At 36.3% G+C, this 24,354-nt stretch overlaps 1 protein-coding gene across 1 annotated transcript in view; it reads left to right on the top strand.

Moving 5' to 3' along the window:
* SLIT3 (slit guidance ligand 3) overlaps positions 1 to 24,354 on the top strand; it is a 490,388-nt gene that overhangs the window by 409,440 nt on the left and 56,594 nt on the right. The window contains exons 26-28 of the mRNA XM_034406116.3: positions 695 to 819; positions 4,469 to 4,566; positions 20,630 to 20,769. Of these exons, the coding sequence (XP_034262007.2) occupies positions 695 to 819; positions 4,469 to 4,566; positions 20,630 to 20,769 (363 nt within the window). The remainder of the gene's footprint in view (positions 1 to 694; positions 820 to 4,468; positions 4,567 to 20,629; positions 20,770 to 24,354) is intronic.

Raw genomic sequence — 24,354 nt, 5'->3', positions numbered from 1 at the left:
AAAATATATTCAAAGTGAATAAAGTTTACCATTCAAGTTCAATAGCGGTCATGTTTGAAATGTGTGGGATTTATTTTCTCTGCTTGACTCATTTTTAGTTTATTTATCTATTACACATTCAGTCATTCAGTCATTACAGGAACAAAAGGTGATGTACATCATTCCCATTTCCCCATTGTGAGATAAAATAACTTTATCTCATGTCAGAACTTCATCTTGACAGAATGCTCCAAAAGCTAGTACAGGGATGGCTTTGAAAGAAATGTGGCAATTCTTTGTAACACTTGAGCTTAACCCTTAGCATTTTCTTAAAACGGGAAAGTGTGGGGGTTTCTAGTGTTTCGTGACCCAGGCTACCTCAAAGGGCTGACATTTCTTTCTTTCATTCATTTTGCTTTTATAGCCTGATAAAATGAATCCTTCTTAAGATAATATTTTTTGCAAGTTAGCTTTGTTCCAGCACAGTGTTTGTACTTGAAGTGCACTAACTAAGGTCACTGATACATAATATAGTAGCAGCACTTAAACTTCCAAGAGAATATTTCTTTTTTTTAAAAAAAAATGTATTTATATACATGTGTTTATATGGACCATGCACCAAAGACTGAGTAATATTCTTGTATATGAGGCGATCTCTTGAAAATGTTTTAAATAGTTGTCAAACTTTTTCAGATGTATTCTTGTTTTATTGCAGGAGCTGTTGACATCAGCATTGTGTCCAAATGTAACCCTTGCCTTTCTACTCCCTGTAAAAATAATGCGACTTGCAACAATGATCCGGTGGATTTTTACCGATGTACTTGCCCATTTGGCTACAAGGTAGGATAACTGATAATAGATGGATTTCAGCATTGAATAGCAATAGCACTTATATAGTGCTTTACAGCCCTCTCTAAGCAGTTTACAGTCAGCGTATTTATTTTTATTTTTATTTTATTTTTTTATTTATTTATTTTGTCAAGCATATATAAGATTACAGATATAAGTATAAACATGATTATGAATACATGAAATGGATACAAATAAATAGGGACATTAGGACAGGGATGGTAGGTATGTTGGTGCGCTTATGCACACCCCTTACAGACCTTTTTATTGCTCGCCAATAATCACATAACACAAGGGAAAAGATTGCACTGAAGAGAAATGAGTGTTGTTCGAGCTGCACAGTGAACAATTATACTATACGTGATCCTGCATCTCAAACACTTGTTTTTCTGAAGTGAGTGTAGAGATCTTTACAAAGCAGAACAAAGTAGGTTCTATGCCTGTGTATGTTACATTTGTTATAATGTGTGCCTAAAGACAGTATAAGATTGAGAAGTGAAGTGGTTACAGATCACAAGGGCTGGAAAAGTAGAAGAAAAAAACCAGCATCAAAACCCAGGAGCACAAATACAAGGAACATTGTATGAAGCCAAGTAAGCTTGCCTCGATATCTGAAAAATATCTCTACAACTGTGCTATACGTTATTGAACAAAAGTGACTTTTGACAAGTTCAGATGTGAACATTATGAAAAGAGCATTCATTTTATATTAAGCTGTTCCCCACTAAAATATCATGCTAATTTGGTAACAATGCCTTTCTTCCTTCTCACCAGTCAGCTTCAAACATGGCTGTTCATCTGGAATCTATTACCTTGATAAATTACCCCAAACCTGTCCACTCAGCATTGTTATTCCTTGTTTGATGTAGATATGGAGTAAACTTTCTATGGAAAAGTTCACAGCAATATCAATAGGCTGTGGGAACCTTAATTCAAGTATGATTGGGCAAGACTGAGTTTTATTGAATACTCAATGGCAAGGCAATTCTGTCTTTTTCTGAAACATATAATTTGATAACCACAGCAGGTCTTCAGTCACATGCATTACTACAAAGGAAATGATATGATTAAAACCAGAAAGATGACATAATTCAATAAGTTATGCTGGATAAAGTCATGAAACCTTAAATAGAGATTCCAGTTGTAGAAAGCAACTGATGCCAGCTGTACATCGAAAATGTATATGGGCATTCTTGCACCACGTAGCAATGATTTTAAAAAATGTTTTATCCATCCATCTACATTAAACCTACATGAATATACTCTTGGTAACCTTATTGAAAGCTGATTTTAAGGGCAGCAAAGAAAAATGTGGATTAGACAATTTTTCTCTTTGACTAAGATCTGGAAGCATTAGGAATTTGAGTCTAGAGGCTTTGTGAAATCAAAAATGTGCTCTTCCTCTATTAAAATAAGCTGTGTCTTTGCACATTTGTAAGAATTTTATTTATTAGAAGTATCATAGACATGAAAATAACTTTCAAAAGTATACAATCCACAGAAATTATAAAAGAGTATATATACAAAAATATATATGCAAATTCTTCTAAATTATAGAGAAAACCACCTTTCTCTTTGGTTTTTCTCCAGTGTCATCTCTCCCGTACTTAACTGATTTTCCAGAGATGATTTTTTTTAACTGTGTAAGAAAGGAATGCTTTGGGATCTAGGATTGGGATATACCTTTTCTCAGTAAAGTTAAGAGATATCTTCATGGAACATGAAAACAAAAACGTTTCTTTTTTCAGTAGGAAGGAAAATTTTGTCATTCCCAGACTGATTCTCCTTAGTAGACTAAATCACAACCATCAAGCTGTGCCCCATATTGGGCCATGGCTGGTTCGGAAGTGAGCGGCAAGCCTGCATGCATTGCGTGCAGCTCAACTCACACGAGAGAGGGGCTGGTGTGCACACGTAGGCACAAGACCAATCTGCTCAAACTGACAGGTTGGGGACCAGTGTACTGTTGGTTTAAGGTGGGAGTTTTAAATTTGCTTGAGTGAAAAAAAACTAAGGAAATAAAACCAGGGCTATGCATGATTCAAAAATATTTGGAAGACATACTTAAGAAGTCCACTCTTAAAATTAATGTAATTATTAAATCTATATATCCCCCTTGCCACCATTTTCTCCCCAGGCTCACTGGGAATCCTGAAAATAGTCTGGCTATTTTCATAAATAGCAGAGAAGTACTGTATTTGCATAAGATTTCCAAATAATTTCCAAGTGTGCACAGAGCTACTAAAATATCTCCCTCATGTCTTCTCTTTATATTTTTATTTTACTTTCCGTCTCTCATTCCAATCCCTTTCCTTATCTATACATCCTCTCTTAAAATTATAAATCATTCATTTGACTTTTTTCATCTATCTTAGAGAATATTGTTATGTCTGAGCTGGTATGAGAGAAACCTGATCCTAGTCTGCTCTCAGCAATGGTTGCTGACTAGGAATCTTTGGACCAGTCACTCTTTCTTAATCAAACCTTACTAAGCAAGTTATTGTTGTGGAGAAAATGGGAAGAGATATGTTATGTATGTTGCTTTGAGTTCTTGAGGCAACATACATAAGGCAGGGCATGAATCAGATAGATAAATAAATAAATAACAGTCTTTACTACCCAGGTTGCAATTTAGATATATGGACATTGATTTCCAGAGTTCTTAGCAATGACAATGCTTATTGGAGAATTCATAAAGAATAGTCTTTGTTTTTATGTACTTTTATTGATTGTAAAATAAAGTATATAATTGAACAGGGCTCTATGGTAAAGGAAGTAGAGAAAATATAGTAAGAGATATGAATATGCTTGCACCTTTAGCTACAATTTTATATTGTATATATTGTATATATACCAGGGTAAGCAGAGTCATCTTGGAGTAAGACAATTTAACTAAAGGGGACCCTAACTTGGATAAAGTTGTATTTTTATATGCATGAAATTGTTGAAGGAAAAAATAAAGTTTTTGTCTGAATTATAAAAAAATGAACAACCAAAGCTCTTTGTCGGAATGGATTTGAATATTATAAAAGACAATGGGTTCATTTTATTTTACATCTGTATAGCAGTTCCATACCACATTTAATATGACTTCTGTGTATGGGCATTGACTAGCAAAATCTTTTCCTGTATTTCATTCGAAGAATCAGTCTGCGGACAATATGTTCCACAAGCATAGAAGCTCATCCTGTTAGAAAGAAATAATGCTTTCTGTTAGAAAGAAATAATGCTGTCCTTGGAAAAGAATAATGATGATTTAACTTTACAATAACTCTACAAAAAAATCAGTGTTGTGTGTTTTTTTTACAAACATACTTTGGAGAGGCAATTTTTCTAACTGATGTTGCTTTGCTGAGAGGTTGATTAACCCAACAGCCTAAGACCCAGTAAATGGCTGTATGCCTCTTTTCATATAAATGTTTATTGTTTTTATTAAATACTTTACAAGGACATAATATGGACCGCGTATTCAAAAATTGGATGATAAAATGCCTTTCACCATCCAATACCATAAGTACTCATGTATTTATTATCTTCTTGCTGTCTTGCACTGCTTGAGGGCAGGTTAAGAAAACAGAGTGAACTTTCCTGTCAGTAATAGAAAATGACTAATGTTTTCTGTTTTAACTTTTACTGATAGGGTCGAGATTGCAGCACACCTATTAATGCTTGCATTCAGAATCCATGCCAGAATGGGGGAACTTGCCATCCTACTGACACAAATCAAGACGGATTCAGGTAACGAACAACAAAGTGTGGTTAAAACCAAAACAATAGATAAAGCAACTTGTTTTCATTACTTTGATGCATCAAAGGCTACCATACAACACCACCCCAGAGAAATTAAACTGAAGCATGGTCTACACTGGCAAGTAAATCATTGGCCCAATCGCTTTGAATGAGAAAGCGATTCTCATTCAGGCACTTTACATCTTTCCTGTTTAAAACCGGAGGACTTAAAAGTATTTAACTTTGTCTTTACCAAGACCTTCATCTGAAACAAGGAATTATATTTGGGTCAGGGCTGAGTGGATTGTGTGCGTGCAGTCATCCCATTTTGATTCTAATGATGTGCTCTGGAGCATATGGGAGTGTGATGTAGCAGTTCTTTACAAGAGCTTGTAAGTCAAATCTTTTCAGAGCACAAAGCAATAATTTCAAAGATTTGCAGACAGGTGCTATATTAAACTGTTAATATATGCTTTACCTATTGCCACTTCTCTTATTAAATCCCTACAACTTCCAAGTTCAAACCATTCTCCTGTTCATTGTATATTGTTTAAAGTGGAATTTTTAAGGTAGCTTGCCCCAAAGAATCCAGTTGGATTCTAAGAGGTCTCAGAAGTATTTGGGCTGGTTCAACAAATGATTCTGTCAATTTCTGTTTGATACCTGGAGTAGGAGGGCTGACAAGGTTTTTCTAAATTGGATTTTCAACATACTTCAAAGATGATCCTATAATACATGAAAGAACTGCAGGTCCTGATTTGAATCTGATAAGGCACAGCTTTAAGTATGTGTGCAGGCTTATGCTATATTAATATGTGCATCAAAGCTGCAGCTTTTTTCTCTGCTTTTATTAAACCAACAGACTCAAGGCATACAGAATTATTTTAGATTTATTTACTTGTTTATTAAATAGATTTATAGGGCCACCTAACTTATACATGATGACTCCAGGCAGCATACACATTAAAAATTAACAAAATAAAAGCCCAGAATGCACACACACACACGCACGCACACACAGAGAGAGAGAGAGAGAGACGCATACACACACACACACACACACACACACACACACTATGGCAGCGACAAATGCAATTTTACAAGCGACTTGATCAGCTGCAAATCAACCTGGGATCCCCAAGCTCAATGACAAAACCGTATCTTCATGGCATTCCAGAAGTGTAGCAAGGAGGGGATCAACCTTATTTCCAGAGGAATGATGTTCCAAAAGGAGGGAACCATTACAGTGAAGACCTTCTTCTAGATTCCATGAGGTGTACTTCCTTAATAGTTGGGACCTATAACATACCCAGCCTTTCCACTCTGGTGGCCAAGTAGATGTAACTTGGAAACACAGTTTGTCATATAATCTGGTCCCAAGTCATCCAGGGTTGTGAGCAGTCTAACTTGTACTTCTGTCTCCTCCTCCCAGAATTATTTTACAAAATCCTCAGAGGATTGTGATAACCCTTTATGTGAGGTTTTTGAGGAAAATACCTCTGGTGACCAATCCTGATGTCGCCTTTAATGAAAAGCCAACAATGAGTATATCTACTGACTCCTTGTATCCTCCTTAAATAGGATACATTTCAATATGTGATATCTGGGGATGTGGACAGATTACTGGAACAATATACTTCACCACTGGATCATTCTCAAAGGTGGCTCATAAGTTCTAGCCAGTAGAATATTAAAGATGCTATAGTTCACATCATACATCTTTGTCAGTCCTTTGAAGTTTCCAGACTAGGAAACCAAAGTTAAGAATGCCAATACTACATTTTTTATGAAGTTATAGTAACAGAATCTTGCAAGTCTGAATGCTCTTCCCTCCTCCATTATCTTTCAGAAATCTAGACAGGGTCAAGCCTGCCTGAAACACTTTCTCAGATTGTTTCTCAATTTAAAATTTCTTTTGCCTTACATTGTCTTGGTTCTGACTCTCCCTCCTGTTCCTCAAGGTTACTTTTACAGCCCGTTACAATCTCACTCTAAAAAATAGCAGAATGTATCCTTGTCTAAGGGTATCAGTTGTTAGTGCTCTTCTTAAGAAGCCTGCCTGGATCCCTCAAAAATGGGTGATTATGAGCCAGTCTGTAACTCCCATGCTTAGACAGGTAGCTGATAGGTGCTTTTCAACTGCAGGCAGACCTGCAGGAAGCAAATCCTTTTGACAATTTTAAAATGACTCCAATTAGGCTACATAATTGAGATTGCCTTGATTAGGTTGATGTATTATTTCTGTGTTGAGATTGACAGAGGGAGCACAGCCTATTGGTTCTTTTTTACCTCTCAGCTTCCTTTGATATCATTGCCTCGGAAGAAAGGCATAGTTTTGTAATGGTTCCATTATTCAGTCTCCAACACTTTAATTATCTACAAGAAACCACTGAAGGAGATCAGAAGTTTTGGAATTGTGTTCTATCAGTAAGCTGATGACATCAAGCTTTATTTTTCAGGAACCGGTGTGGCTCCTCTGAATGCCTGTCTGCAAACAGTAATAGGGTAAATGAGAGAAAAATTGAAATTGAATCCAGAGAAGGCAAAGAAGCTTATTATAAGGGTCTATAATTCAGGGGAGATGATAGATCAGCTGTTCTGAATGGGATTTCATCCTCCCTGAAGAAGACTTTTGGCTACAAATATCTCTTTGGTTTCCTAGATTGAAGAAATGATTAGGAACACCTTTTGTCAGCTTTAGTTGATTTGCCAACTTTACCCTTTCTGGAATATAATGATCTTAAAACTATGGTTCATGAACTGGTAACCTCCCAGGGTGACCACAGTAATGCATACTTGTGGTCTAATGAAGACACTTCTATTGATTAGGCCTAACTATTTTATTAACTTTTTTTTAAAAAAGCAATGTTTTGTTAGGGCTTTAACTGTTAATATTTATTCTAGTTATTTTACCTATTTGCTGTCACTGATATTTTATGGTTTTAGTATTTCTACTTTAAATTTGTAGTTAATCACTGAGATGGTGATCACCATACAACATACACACATTTCAAAACTCACAAAGGGAAGCATTCATATGCACATAAGTAATGCAGAAGAAAGTCCTCTAATTACCTCATAGACGAGGCTGTGAGAGTGGACACGTTTTTAAAAGGTGCTCTCTTATTGACAAGTTATTGCCCAGACATCCAGATTCATTAGGCTCCTATCTCAGGCCACTTTAATCAGTCCTTCACTCTTCCAGAGATTTATCCATTGGCAATTATCTGTCCATTTTACAGAGCTCTTCCATGTTCAGATCATCAATCTCATCTCAACAGAATACCATAGAGAACATTTATCTTGCTGCTTGCTAGCACCCTGATACTCATAGGGGCAAGTTAATAATTATCACCAACTGGGTGAACACAATTTGTGTAGAAATGAAAATCCCCTAAGACAAGGAGTCTAAGGTAATGCTACATCTAGGGCATGAGGAGAGGTTCCTTGCTAGCTGGTTGGTCACCACGTTATTAGTAACCCGAAACTATCTTGGCCTGCCAAATGCAACAGCATGACTTCAGAATTTTCCCTGCTCTTCTATCCATGAGTAGCAGATCATAGATTTTGCTGAGAGATGAACTTCTCCCGCTGTTGACTGCTAAGTCTTTATGATATGTGAAAAATCAGTGTGTTCATCCAGAATAATCAGTATTTTATCACTAATGGATCTGGCATTGCAGGTCCACCATTGCTGTCAGTTTGACTTCCTTGTTCATGCTGCATCCAGAAAAGAACTGAGGCTAGTCATTGATCTGCTTACCTTTTCCTGAAATATAGAAATTTCTCCCTTCCACCATATTTTCATATCACTTCACCATTATCCAGGCTATTTTCTATATCCCTTGTCTATTTAGACAAGACCAGGGCAAGTAGTAATAAACTTTCTATCTCTCCATTTGCCCAAAGTTACCCTGTGGTAAGACAACCGCTCAATAAATTTTATAAATAAATATATAAATTTGCCTTTTTCTGGAAGCCGTATAAATAGACAAAAAGCATGCTGCTTTCAATCCAAAGTCTCCACAACCAGCTTCAAATTCAACATTTTTGGTAGTGCTATCAAACTCTTAGTTTGGTATTCATTTTAAGTTCATTTTAAGCTTCAAGCCAGGAAGATAAGAAATCCTGGATTGATGGCCTGTGTCATGAATACATAATCTTATGGTTGATCCTGTAAGAAAGAAGTTTTTCATACATAAATAAACATCTAAACAGCTAGGCAAACAGAGATTGGAAGGAATACTTTCTGTCTCTCTTGATATCAGTCGGAGCCAAGGGGTGGTCTTATTCTCAGCATCCAATTACAAAGAATGCTGGTATTCTATTTCTCATGTAGTTCATTTCTTTTTCCATTGTGCTTCAAAATGAATCAAATCTTAGGGGATAATCCATAAGTAACATTGATGCGCATGAAATGTTATATGGAAGCCGTCTTTGGAATGTTCTGTTGTTATGGCCTGTGAAAGAAATTATATTTTCTATATATCTTTCTCTCTCCCAGTGAAACATATTAATACACATGCTCAGCTGCCAAACTTGTCAAATCTTTGCTTTTATAAATTTAAGACAAAGCTATTCTCCCATATGAAATGCCAAGTGATTTAACTTGAAGGATTCTGTAATCACAGACAAGAAAAATTATCTTCTAAATAATAGCAGAGTGGTGACATAAGCCAGGAAATTCACTCTGTTTTGACTGGAACTCCATTCTGATACCCTTCCTGTTCATGCTGTGCATAAAAGGCCCAAACAGCAGGTAATACTGCTTTTCATATTTGTTGTTGTAACATGCTGCTACAACGGTGTCACTAAAAGGCGTGGGATCAGGTGAAAATCTTAAAAAGTATGCCTTTCTTTGACCTTAAATAAGGATGATTACTCCGGAAAGAAATGGAACAATTATTTATGGGGCTTATTAAGATACCTAATTTTTTAAAAAAACATTAGTTCATAAAATTCTTAGCTTGCATTGTCTATATAATAATGCTCAGAATATGGGTAACAAACAAGAAGTGTTAAAACTCTTAAGATAAGAAGGAAAATTTGATTTCCTATGAATAATAGACACTTGGTGGGTTGAATCCCATGATTAGAACAGAGTAGCTGAAGGATATGATTTGTTCAAAGGAAGAGAAGTAAGAGAAAGGGAGGAACAGTTGCTCTCTGTGTTAAAAGTATCAACTCCTACTCAGAAATCCAAATGAATCAATTTGACAATTCTCTGGAGGAATGAATTAAAACAATACTATTATTGGTGGCTGCTATCTTGTAGGTGATGCTGTCCAAAAGCAAACTGCAAGGCCTAAAGGAAAAATGATCAGGAAGTTTGGGAGACAAACTTTGCCAGGCATAGTTCTTGACATGATTTGATGATGCCATTTTTATTTAAAGGAGAGAGGAAGACACAAAAGGATAAACTCTTCCTAACTTGATGGTAACCAATAAAAAAACTTAGATGGTAAAGTGGAAGTAGGAAAACTTAAGATAAAGTAATCCTGAGAGGTATCATGCCCTAAGGTTCAGTCCTGAACCATCTATTCTTCAATAGTTTATTGTCTTGTATGAAGATAGTGAGAGAATGCTTACCATATTTGAATATGATACAAAATTGGGTGGAAAAACTATTGTCCTGGAAGCAGAAATAAAACTGAAAATAATCTTCATATTTGTTGGATAGAGAAAATTGCTAGAAGTAATGAAATAATATTTAGTTGAGACAAGTCTGCTGGATATATAGGATACAAAATATCTTGGAAAAGCAATTAATTGCAAACAGAAAAGAAGCACAGTCAGCTGCAAAAAAAAAGAGTCATCACATTATAAGTGTCTCACTGTAAGTATGATTTCTAATCACAGGAAATCATCATCCTGCTATATTCTGCTATGATTTGTACACGGTATTTAATTCTGGACACCATACAGGGCACCAGCATTCAGGAAAAATAAAACCTCAGAGAAATTGGACCATGGTCAGAGAAGAGCAGCAATGATGATTAGGCAACTGGAAGTTTTTATGAAGAGACTCAAAGAACTAGGAATGTTCCCTTAGAGAAGGGAAGACTATTGTAAATACCTTTTAGGAATTCATGTTTCAAATGTTTTACATTTGTTTTCTAGCACTTTAAAGTACAGGACAAAGAATAAAGGCCTTAAGCAACAGGGAAGCAGAATCTAACTGAATATTAGTAAAATGACCTCAAAATATGAACAAGCCAGTTCCGGAATCAGTGATGTGTTTCAGAAGAGGCTATTGTCACAGATGCTTTAATCTGAATTCCTGTGCTGAGCTGGAGGTTGGATTTATTGGCCTAATGTACCCTTCCAACTGTATCATTCATTTAATGATAAATGATTTGGTCTGCAATGTTTCTTTCTCTTTGTGACCATTTGTCCTTCTTTTTATTTTGCATAAAATAATATTCATAGTAAATATTACTTGTGCCCATTTCACACCTTTTCTTTCTATCCTCCAGAAGTAAGCACATAAAGGATGCTATTTCCAATATCCTGAAATTATTAATGCATATAATGTCAAGCACCAGGGAATAAAGGAGATTCAGGCAGTTCAGAGGAGTATAAAGGTTTATTGCAAGCTTAAGTTCTCTATGAAAATCTGAGCTACTAATGGTCAAGGGAAATGAACAAGAGTTAAGGCATTCAAGATAGGATGGACTTAGATCTCTTGCGGGCATTCAGGGACTCATGACTTATGACGCCTTTGACCCCTTTCTTGGGCTCAATCTCCTACATATAATTTTTTTTTCAAAATAGTAGAGTTGGTCTTAGCCTTTCATCTTGAGATATAGAATATAAAAATTGGATATAAAAATAGCTTTTGACATAATTTCTGTTTATTTTATGACTAAGACAAATAATAGCAAAAATGTACAGTCTTACGAGTAAGACAAATAATAGCAAAAATATTTGCTTATCCTCTTTAGCTATCCCACCTGAAAATGATGAGCAAAAGAATCATACTTGCATACCTTTTAATTACGGCTGACATTTTAGTAGTATTTTTCACTGAAGAAAATAGAGTTCAGGAATATTTCATTCTGACTGAATCATGCCCATTGTAGAGAAGCCCTTACAGCTCCTATGTTTATTGGAAATTTTGTTTTTGTAGCTGGAGCATATAAACTTGAGGGTGTTAAATTCTTCCATTTACTTCCAGTAGCACAATATTCACTTAAAAACTTCTTTAGGGGTGGGGGAACTAGGCTGATATATTTTTTTTACTGTGTTAATGTCCCATGGTTAAGTTCAATTTTTATGGACTATTGAATGTGTCCAATTGATATGCAGGTGCATATAGTTATTTAGCCAAAGGGCCTTAAAACATTTGCTGGAGAGAGAGAAAAATCTGTTTGAATACAACAGCTGATTTGTAAACCAAATACATCTGGCCAACATATACATCATCCAAATACTAAATTACTTGATCAGAGCAAGCTAATGTAATTTAGTATTTCCAATATGTGTAGTCATATCAAAATTTACCAAAAGAGCTGACCCTAAAATAGCATTACATTTTGTACAGTTTATTTATGCCCTTATGTTGAAGTGCAATTTCTGAGTGAAAAAGAAATATAAATTTGTTATCGTACTGTAGAGGCAGGACCAAATGGTCTTTTAGGTGATAGCATTGCTACCGATCAAAAACAAAGGAGCATAATTTAGTTGGGAAGCTACATAAATCTCCTAATAGATTTGGCCAAGTCCAATAATACTAATAGGCATATCCAGAATATTTATTTGTCTGTCTTTCTGTCCCCTCCCTCCCTCCCTCCCTCCCTCCCTCCCTCCCTCCTTCCTTCCTTTCTTCCTTCCTTCCTTCCTTCCTTCTTTCTTTCTTTTGTCTGTCTATCTATCTATCCATCATATATTTAATCTATCTGTATTTTTATCACAATTGGGGAGGCAGGAGGGGCATAAATTTATTAGCTTTAGGCTTTAAATGTATAACTCATTTATCCTAGTGACTCTCCATGACCAAAGGTATTTTCATCTTCAGAAACTCCAAACATCTTGACCCTGTTTTCCCATATTTTGGATCACATCATTATACCTGGGAATCTACCTTTCAATTGATCACATTTGCTTATTGAAGCATTGGTTTGGCAAGCAAATATGTTTTGCATTTCATGAAATGCCAATCCCATGATGGAAATGTATGAGAGAATTCACATACTTTTTGCAGATTTTTTGCAAGTAGTGTCAAGCTCACTGGACCTTTGAACCCATATCTCATCAACAAAGAATGTATACATAGTATCTAAACTATGTGTTGAATTTTCTGACAAATAAAGAGAACACCAAGGAGAATTTTTGATGAATTGATGAAGTACAGGTAGTTACTGTATCTGTACAGTACAGGTTAATGACCATTCATTCAGTGACCACTCAAAGTTATAATGGCCCTGTGAATGACAGGTCACAGCTATCGCAGCATCTCCACATAGGGATGTAATCATGATCAGGGTGCTTGGCAACCAGCTTGCATTTACAATGGTTGCAGTGTCCCACAGTCATATGATTGCTATTTATGACTTTCCCTGCTGGCTTTCCAAAAACAAAGTCACTGGGAAAGCCAGCAGGAAAGGTTGGAAGTTGTTCTGCAACTTCCATATCCTTCAGTGGTCACGTTCATGCTTGCCACACATGCACTGCACCTCTCTACACGCCCATGCATACATCAGCACCCCCCCAAGCTTTTGTTGTGGCTTGCCAGAACCCTAAGTAGCCACCCCAAGCCCTACTACACACACATTGTCACGTCAATGACACCCTCATGCAACATCAACCCCCAAATCCTGCTGCACCTGTGTAACCACTCTGGCAGCTTCCTTCACCCTCCAACACCCTGCAGCAGCCACCCCCAAGCCCCACCCCACTCATACTGCCACACCATCCCCTTTTGTATTTTCACACAGCCAGTAGCAGCCATCTACCTGGCCACCTACCTGCTTGCAAGCTTGGGACTTGCGACTTCCTGCTGGCTTCTTCAGTGACTTTCCTTCTTGATACCTGGCAGCAAGTTCCAAGGAGACCCTTGCTTAACAACCTGGGTTTCTCACTTGATGATGTCAACAAGGCATCCTGGGCAGTGATGAAATGTAAAATTTGTTACTACTGGTTCTGTGGGCATGGCTTTGTGAGCAGGTAATGTGACTGAGTGGGCATGGCCAATCAGAGGCTTTTTTTTTTTTACTTTTAAAAGCATTTTTTTGGCCGAAGAGGTTGTAGAAAAAATGCTTTAATTTTTTTTTTTAAAAGCCTCTGATGATCGTGCAGTTCAGCTGGGCATGGGGGAGGGGGCAGGGATTTTTGCTACTGGTTCTCAGAACCGCCCGCCACCCTCGCTACCGGATTGGGCAATCCAGTCCAAACTGGGAGCATTTCACCCCTGATCCTGGGATTACCATCACTAATCACATGGCACTGTATATTAAAATTGCTTAATGGTGGAAATTCTGGTCAGAAGTACTGTCATTGCCCATTACCTGCAATTAAAATCAATGAAATGAAAATTTGCAGTACATACACATACTGTGTGAAGGACTGCAGTCCTTCATTGCCAGTCTTTTTAATGGTATACTTTTGATTGTCTACCTATATGTGTTCAGGCAGGTGGCATACAGAAGCAGAAAATAAAAATAACCAACTGGGTCACCCCATTTGTCTTCTAAACTGAAAGAAATAATCTGCCCTCCTAAACTGAGACCTTGTATGCCATGTTGTCGTGTAAAGCACAATTTTGTGGCTGAGTTATAAGCCCCTGAAAAAGATGATTTTGTAATGGAAACGGAAGACATGATTAATGGATCACTTTATTTAATTAGAGTTCTTTTATCCTCTTACTTTTTTCTTGGCAAAAAAGATGCTGTGCCAGCTCTTCTTCACTTCTCTATCTGCTTCTTGTGATCTCTTGAATCACCACCAGGTCAGACAGAAGACATATTTTATTGGTTCTAATGAGATAGCCGACAGGCAAAGAAAATATTTCATACAGATTGAGTGCCCTTTAAACAGAATTGATTCAAGCAGTTTGTTTTCCTTCATCCTGTCTAAAGTTATATCCCCATTCCTTCCAATATTATGGCTTATGAGCAATCACTGTAAGATGAATAGTGCAAGCAGCTCTTCTGTATAATCCTTTCACATCATTTTATGGCACTTTAAAAAAAAATATGCTTTAGTAAAGCACTGCTTTGTTCTGCTGCACAGCTATCCACCTCATTGAACTTATTCTCCTAAAAAAAAAAAAAGGCGGAGGGAAGAATGACTTGTTCCTTTTGCTAAGGTGAGAAGTGGATTGCCTTACCAGTTAAATAAGAGATAATCAAATGTGCCTGATGTATCAGGAGTAACTTCCATACAGTTGCTTGTTTTTATTTTGCAATTATTGTTGCTCGTTTAATTCAGCTATATTGATTAGTCAGAGAATTTAGTTCCTCCATTTTTTATGACGGGGAAAATTCTCCATTACCCAACAGACAAGTGAAGACCACACAATCTACTTTGGCCAAGTTTATTTGAACAGCACTGGAGACAGAATATAAAGTCCTGCCATCTATGAAGAGCAGTCTTATATAGTCTTATAATAAATGATGGTCAGTAAAGAAGTCAAATGTTAATCATTTTATTTCAATAAATGGGTTAGATTTTCTCCTTACAATGAGAATACACATTAAAGCAGAGGTCTGCATAAATCAACTTTGGGGTTAATTACTTTCTAATTCCCATCTAAAAATATAAGTGCCGGTTAAGATAACTCATGAACTGCAAAAGCCTACGCAAGCTTGAGTTCAGGGACCTTGGTAGTTTGAAGATCTTGGTTTGGTCATTATTCAGATGCTTGTTTGATCCCTTCAGTTCCAGGAATTTCCTGGAAAATGTGCTGTGCTCAAAGTCTGATATCGATTGTAGAAACACAGTTCCCAGGGAAAAATCAGAGGTTAGTATAAGAAAGAGAAAGGATAAGGAGGGGGAGGATTGGGTTGAGAAGTGAATGCATGTTCACGAATGGAAATGTTGAGGTTTAGGTGAAAAAAGGGCAGTAAGATTAAGAATTAATTTATGGTAAACATAGGCAAAATACTGTAGGGTGGGGGGCATGACTCCAAGAGATAGTGAATCCTATCTTATAGGCAAATCAAATAAAGGCGAATCAAAGAAACATTTCTCTAGCTTAATCTAAATCACAAAAGTGACCTAACCATAAATTTTGAGAGAATTGGCAAAACTGAGCTATGTAAGGATCCTTTGAATAAATCAGCAACTCATCTAAATAGACAGTCAAAATCTTGTCCAAAAATCATGTAAAATATTATTCATGAATCTTTGAAAGACCAAGAGATTGAACACCAACTTAAACAACATTACCATATATTCAGAATTCCCATAGTGAGAGTCAAAAGCAATTAATTATTAATATTCCTCGTTCATAAAAAATAGACTATAGAGCGCTCTGAGATCCAATTTTGTAAAAATGCATGCCACAACCATTCTAAGAGTTAAGAAATGAAAGGATGAGTGTAGTGACATCTAAGGATGGAGATAGGAAATCACCATCTTGACAAAAATGTTAGGAGTACAGGCTGGAAATGAGGAAAGGAAAGTAACTTGTAAATTTTGTGATAAATTGCTTTAAGCTGCTAACTCTGTATTACCAATCAGTAAGTAGTATTTTTTTTTATTCTTGATCCCAAGAATAAAATTGAATAATCACTGAACAAAAATGAAAAGTCTGTGAAGTTATTGGTGCTCTTTGAACTTGATTGTTTCCTGGTAGATGATTCATTACCAAACTAGGTAACATCATCAGTGGTAGTAGGGAGTGGGGTTTGCTCTCATTTTTTATACTAGTAGCTTGCCCTGTCAATGTTAGTGGGAATGTTCTTGGTGATTCCTTGATTGGGAAATTGTTTGCTTTTAGCATGTAAGTCTGAGCTGATATACTTTCTTTTATGGAGTATTGTTTGCTTCTTGATTGTCCGTTTAAAATTAATCTTGAGGTTAATCCCTGCTTATCTGGGTGTTGATTGCTGGTGAGAAGGTATTTGGTCTTTTTGTTTCCTTTTTAGCTTTTTGATTGTCTCTTTTGAATGGTATGTTTATCTCTATGTGCCTGTTGATGGCCAATTTGTGTGAGTGCCAGGCTTCCAGGAATTCTCTAGTGCTTTTGGACTTGACTTGGTTTAGGATGCCCACAGTTTCCCAGTTGAAACTAATATTAATTATATCCATGTATTGTGATATTAAGGAGTTTTCATCATGTATTCTATTGATGTTCATGGATGGGTTCTGCTAGTCTTCTGGCTGTTTGCCCTACAGTACATAGTGCCATTGCAATTCCTACACTATACGCTTTCTTCTTCTTCTGAGGCTGCTGGGTCTTTTGGTTTACTTAGGATGTTATGCAGGAATTTAATTGGTTTGGCTGCTATGGTGATGCCATGTGATTGTAATCTGTTGGTGATTCCTGAGATGTTTTTGATGTATGGCAGTGAAGAATCCTCTTCAGAGCTTCTGCTGGCTGTGCTATATTGGATTGAGTGGTCAGGCGCTTTTTGATCAAGTTGCAATGATATATCCATTTTGTTGAAAGATGTTGTATATATGATGTGTTTCCTTTTTCTGATATTCAGGGTTAGAGAAAGTGTGTGGAGATAGAGGGAATGAAGGAGAATAATGATGTCTACCCTTCCCATTAACATATTCTCATATTCTGCTTCAATTCCTTTACTTTTCTGTTCATGTTCAAGCAGACCTGGATTAATGCTGTCAAAGTTAATCAGGCGCCTTGATAAATGACTGTGTCCTCTATTTCATCTGGTAGTCAGTTCAGCCTCTTTCATTCTGAGCTAATAGCCATCTCATCAATATATTTCCTCTCTAAATGCTTCACCTGTCATAGGCAATGGTTTTCACAGTCTCAAGTCATTTGCTTGACAAGGTCTTTAAAGTTAGTTCTCAGGTGTACCATGAAATGTTCCGGTTGCACCAGCTAGATCTGAGCTGTACTGGGTTGTTCATTTTACACATCCTTCAGTCATTAGGCTAATTATAAATCCCATGATGGTTCACTTGATAAGGAAGTAATTTGATCTTAGGAAGATGTATAATTCATATTGAGTGAGGAAGGCAGTAAATTTGGTCAGATTCCCATACTGATGAAGAAAGGAAATACTTTGTATGGGGGGGGGACTGCAACTGTTGCACTTGCTTCCACAATGACTGCAGAATTTTTGGCAGACTGGTAATGAGGTGGGGTTATTGATTGTGATTGAATCTCTTCATATGTTGGGCTATCTATGCAAGGCCTCCCAGGTACAATGATTAGACGTTTCCTGTTCCATATTCCCAAGTAGACTCAAAAAAGTTAGGTAAATTGATTTACCTAAATGCAGAGAATTAGGAAGCCTAAAAGTTCTCACTTCACAATGTCTAGGAATCCTTCCCTTTAGTTCCAAAATATGAATCCTCTTTCTTCTGCCTATTTGAATCCATGGCTACATGGATACTTATTTCCCAACCTTGAAGATTTCTGCCATTTGCTCCTTGTTTACAAAATATTTTTTTACTAGAATGAGAATCAGAAAATCCTGCCCTTGAGCTCAACCTCTAGATTGTTTCAGTCCATATGTGTCATTGATTGGTTTTGGAACTAGAGCAAGAGACTAGCACCTTTGTTGATAGTAGAATCCCTAGATGGTCAACATTCATGATCCCTAGGCATCTGATCACCTGCTATAGTAAAGACTATAGCAAAGTCTGTCAAGCTATCAGGCCTCATTCGAGAGTTCAAAAATCAAAGGTCTCTAACTCAAACCTTCTTTGGCAGGAGATGCACTTCCAGGTAGATTACTATCTTTATTTACCAATAATAATGAACCCTCAACAATGAATCGTTGGCCATTTCATTCTAAAAAAAAAAGTAACTGTGTTTGGGATCCAAAGTTTAAAATGTATAATTCTTCAAATTTTCTACTTGTATCAACGGATACAAGGCAGCCTGCATAGGTAGTTGATTCATAATAGCATAATAACTTCTCTAGGCTGGGAATCACAGATTCTCACCTTACCAGTTTTCATTCTTAGATCATGTTCTCTCTTTCCTTTTCTGTGAAACTGGGACTGCACATCTCCCAGGCCTCTGAGGGTCTCCAAACCAGCGAAGGAGCAAATGTGAAATAACAATCCAAACTAAACATGGAGAAGACACGACTTTTACTGTTGCTGGGGGTTTGACTTTAGGAGTTGACAGACAAGATTCCAATGTTCGCTTTAAGTATTATGTTATTATTTAAATAGCTATGATTTCTGACTCCCAAGGCAGTTCAAGATAAAAAAATGCATTAAAAACAATGTAACAGAAAAAATATAACAAATGGATGAAGATGGGAAATTTGACAAAAACAAAGCCAAACACAAACACAAAGGAATAAAGTCACACATTTTCAGCAGGGGGGAGGTTTTCCTAACCCATCACTAATGTTGAACAGTCACATAGAGCCACAGAAGCTAGAATTGTCTTTTCTGAGTTTCAACTCATAAACATGGGACATCTCCACCTGGGGACAAAGGAGCTGTCTTTTGTGCTAAAACCTGAGAATTGTATTATTGTAATATGCTTTTCTTGGAACAGCATTTGAAACTATTGTGCAAATTGGAAAGAGCAGCACAAGAATAGGCAATGTTTCTTGAAAATCCTATATTTGTCCCTGTTAAAGCAGTTTCACTAACTGTTTATTGTCTTCAATGCAGTATACATACAATTATATATAAAGACTTATATAGCTTAGGCCTACAGTATTTAGAGGAATTCCACTTCCACATAGTCCTTCTGTACAAGTATGGTACCTTTTGCAAATCCTGCCAATAGCTAATTTCATTTTTCTGGGTTGGATCCCATATTATGGAAGAAATGGTGACTGAAGTCAAAGCAAATTCCTTTCTTGTTATGGTACAACAGGACTAAAACATAGTTTTCCACCAGGCCTTACAATATTTCATGGTTACATTTGTGGTATTGTATTTCTTCTTCATTTTGCAGTATATATGTTTTCAAAATAAAATTATAAAAGGGAAATTGGTGTTTTCAGAAGTAATTATCATCAGAATATTTAGTACCTTTAAGTTCATCAGTAAAGTTCAGCACTACTGACATTATTATATAAATAATGCCAGATTGTTAAGATTCATGAATATGGTTTTGATCAAGTCATGCTTATCACACCTTAGCTGTATTCTCCAATTTAGTTTTGACCCAGAAAAAAAACTATTCCTGCTATTTCTACTGCATACATGTTTATTTCTAAACACTATGGATAGTGTGTGTGTGTGTGTGTGTGTGTGAGTGAGTGAGTGAGTGAGAGAGGGAGGGAGGGAGGGAAGGAGGGAGGGAGGGAGATATGTGTGGCTGTGGCTGTGTGTAATAGAACAATAAAATGTAATACAACACATACATATAGCCTTGATGCCTAAAGTTACATAACCCAGGAAAGATTTACTGCTAAGGCATGAATTGGCCTTCTAATTGGGTATCCAGAAAAAACAATTGAATATATCTACAATTATGTGTGCTGCCAGAATTGTGAAGCATGAATCTGGAACAAACTTCAAAATTCACTGAAGCTGTTCTGCCATCTGTATGCATCCGGACTTGTCATCTGCCCATTGAATTGCTAAACTACATCATATGGCAGAATTGAAAAGATCTGGGCAATCCCAGATGTAGCTATGTGTCTTAATTAAAAGATCCACTATTCTTCTTTAATGGTGTCTTCTTATCCCCCCCCTCTTTTTTTTACAGTCCTGCTCCTCAGATTTAATTTATGTGATAAAATGTAAATATTAAATTATGAAAAATTACCTCAGCCTGAGAAACTTTTGCTTATGTGCTGAAGTTAGAATCTGCATAAACTTTCTAATTTAGTATCCCTTGATCTTCAGAGACTTGCCCTATTGTTTGTATGTGTGATTGGATACTCAGTTCCTGTTTCTAAGTCATTTTAGCCCAACATGACAGTTAATGTCCATATCTCCTTTATTTCTATGTTAAAAGCTGTTCCTGCCCTACTGGATTTGAAGGGAAGAAATGTGAACTGAATCCAGATGACTGTGAAGATAACGATTGTGAGAACAACTCAACATGTATGGATGGGATAAACAATTACGCTTGCCTTTGCCTACCCAACTATACAGGTCAGCTATACATATCATTTTGAGAGATTTTAGGAAAAAAACATCTCCAGATGTCACATAGAGTCTCATGTATCTTAACGGATCTTTTTTCATGCTAGGAGAACTTGCTTGACTACTACTTGGGGGAGGGGGGACAGACTTTATAAGAATGCCACAATCTGAACTGCTTGCATCTTCCCTCATGAGAGGGAGCAAAACACATGGGGAATCATTATATTAATTCATATAGTTTTAATTATGCTTCAGTTACAGCAATTTCAGTTTTGGAATGTGGTTCCCCACTTAAACAGGTGCAGCAAATAATGTCAAAAGTGCATCAGAAAAGGAAGAGAGTAAGGAATATTTTCCACCAGGGTAACTGAGGAAAAATTGGACTGGATATCAATGTAGCATAGAAAAGAAATGATTCTTACCCTAGCAAAAAAAAAAGAAGAAGAAGAAGAAGAAGAAGTTGGAGGTTAGGCTTTTTAAAAATGGTTGGTTTCGGATATTTAGGAAAGTATTTATGGTATTTATTGGCAGAGAATTTTCTTTTCTTAGTGCTATATACATCTCCAGGAATGTTGTGTTTATATATGTATGTATTTCTGTATCTAAAATGTTGGTATATTAGTTATTACTTAAGATGTATGCTCTTCACTCAGAAGCATTACAGTGTGAGTACTTAGAGCTTTACCATTATTGCAATCTTCTGAAAGTGTCATCCATTTTCTCGCTTGACTGTAGCATTCTGGGACCCCTAAGATTGTTGGTAGCATATAAGAGCAATAGAAAGCATGGAGTTTGCTCCATATCCATGCATATGGATAAGGGGTGGGTTCTGCTTACCTTTACTACCGGTTTGCAATGGGGCCCCATGCATGCGCTCTTCTGCGGATGCGCAGAAGCATTCTGATGAAGTTGGGGTCGGTGGGCGGAACCTCCCACCAGTTTTACTACTGGTTCTATAGAACCGGTCCGAACTGGGGGAAACCCACCACTGATATGGATATATATGCATACATACATACATGCATACTCATAGACCTATTTTTGTAAATTGTGAAAACTGTCTTCATTTCTGTATTGCAAATAATTCCACTGTAACTATGCTGTATTAATCCAACATCACAAATAGAGGCAGATATTGCAAAAGATCAATGTGGAGATATAATTGCTCTTTTCCTTCTGTTTTAGGCCACTTTAAGATTTGAATGGGTCATTGATCATAATAAAGAACATATTGTATGCATTTATGCAGGGTTTAATGGGCCTTTAGTTTCCTTCAGTGGTGCTCTTTTGTCTTACATGTTCTAAATTCGCACCTTGATGTGATGCCACTTATTCTAAGGTTTGGGGAATAGAGGTTCCTATTTCACATATAATAATACTGGCAAAGTGGTTCCTCTTCAAAAATAGAGATTTTCAATAAGTAATCTATCTATCTGTATATGTCAGTTATTTCAGCAAACAACTCTACATTTATTTGTTTTATTGCCTGCACGTTAACATCCATATCCATTTGAAAACTACAGGGAACATCAAAGCATTTTGTTCAAATGTCCCTAAAAAGAAAACAAAGAGCAATACAGAAAATAATAAAATATATGCCTGTGCTTAAATGACAGTTGCTTGGTTTTTACCTTTACTCTGACACATGATATTTTTAGCAGTCATGCCCTAATTCACACAATGCAGAATCTCGAAAGTTTGAAGAAGTCTCCTCATTTGTTCTCTTCCACCCAGTTTCTCAATTCTGCTCCCTGATTTTAGAAACTGTAATTGCATTCGTCCAACAATTTAAGAATATAAGCCACCAAATCATAAGCTGTCACGTTCGCAGTACTGTGATGAAAAAATCCCTATGTTCTTTTAAATATAAAAATGTGAACTGGCCATGTTACTCTCTGAGCTCTGGACACTTAGAGAAAGGCCCCTTATAAGCTAGAGAATATTACGTAACATGGGATTCAATCAGTGTTATGTTTGAGTGAGCTGGTAAGAAAATCTAAAATTTCTCAAACTTAAAATGTTTTGTTGGGCTCTTTTGGGATGCTTATGTAAATAGTTGGCTTTGAAAACCTTCATCCTGATTGAAAATGAACTGCTGCAAATTAGCCATCTTTCTGCCAGAAATTTTTGTAATGGTTGAACTTGACCCCAGTTTAGAAATTGAGACTCTGAGCCAATGGTTGTCACAACGTGATCCCCTATATATGAATAATGTGTATTAATTAACAAATTGATTCAATTTGTAATGAACGAAATAAGTATATTTGCTTTTAAGTTTTTGTTATTGATCTTTCTTAATAGGTAAAAATAAAGCGCAGGCTTATTTTACTAAATAAATAAGGTATTGTCTTCTACCTTTTTTTCCCCTTTGTTTTACTGTATCGATTATTTGTCTGTAAGAAAACATATTTTATGAGATATATAGTCTTATTGCTGCCCAAAATTCTAAATTTTAGAAAATGATTATCCTAAAAGAAATGTCCTAAATAAGACATAATGTACTGTTTAATGCTGAATTTTCAATGAGTAATCTAATCATCAATAAAAAAATGAAATATGGCAAATTACACAAGCAGATTTCCAAAAACAATCTTAGACACCACAAAATAATGATAAGCAGCATACCAATAGTTTGCCTTTAAAAAATAGCCAATAGAATAGAATAGAATAGAATAGAATAGAATAGAATAGAATAGAATAGAATAGAATAGAATAGAATAGAATAGAATAGAATAACAAAGTTGGAAGTGACCTTGGAGGTGTTCTAGTCCAACCCCCTGCTTAGGCAGGAAACCCTGCACCACTTCAGACAAATGGTTATCCAATATTCTTAAAAGCTTCCAGTGTTGGAGCATTCACAACTTCTGGAGACAAGTTATTCTACTTATTAATTGTTCTAACTGTCCGGAAATTTCTCCTTAGTTCTAAGTTGTTTCTCTCCTTGATTAGTTTCCACCCATTGCTTCTTGTTCTACCCTCAGGTGCTTTGGAGAATAGTTTAACTCCCTCTTCTTTGTGGCAACCCCTGAGATATTGGAACACTGCTATCATGTCTTCCCTAGTCCTTCTTTTCATTAAACTAGATACACCCAGTTCCTGCACCCGTTCTTCATATATTTTAGCCTCCAGTCCCCTAATCATCCTTGTTGCTCTTCTTTACACTCTTCTCTACACTCTTTCTAGCATCTCAACAACTTTTTTACATCAAGGCGACCAAAACTGAATGCAGTATTCCAAGTCTGGCCTTACCAAAGCAATCTTTGAAATTAGGTCTTGTGTTCATATTTTGTAGCATGGCAACCGTGAACATTCTTTCTTTAATTGCCTTTGTATATTTTAATCATAAAATATTCTCCTAAACGTATGTTAAAATCAAATTTCTTTCCAATATGAGTCATAAAATCTACAGGAACTACTTGAGTTTAACTGAACTAATTGAAATCCAGGTTCTTTTCAATTTTGTGTTGATCTGATTTTATGATTGAAACATGGCAGGGCAAATCATTCATATTAATATTCTCTATTTCTGACCTCTGTGGCTTCTTTTACTTTTTGGTTCATAATTTTGTTTAATCTTGCTTTTGACTGCATTGT

Source organism: Pantherophis guttatus, chromosome 2 (genome assembly GCF_059756535.1).
Source record: "Pantherophis guttatus breed Tessera chromosome 2, ASM5975653v1, whole genome shotgun sequence".
Lineage (NCBI taxonomy): Eukaryota > Metazoa > Chordata > Lepidosauria > Squamata > Colubridae > Pantherophis > Pantherophis guttatus.
This window is presented reverse-complemented; position numbering and strand designations above follow the sequence as displayed.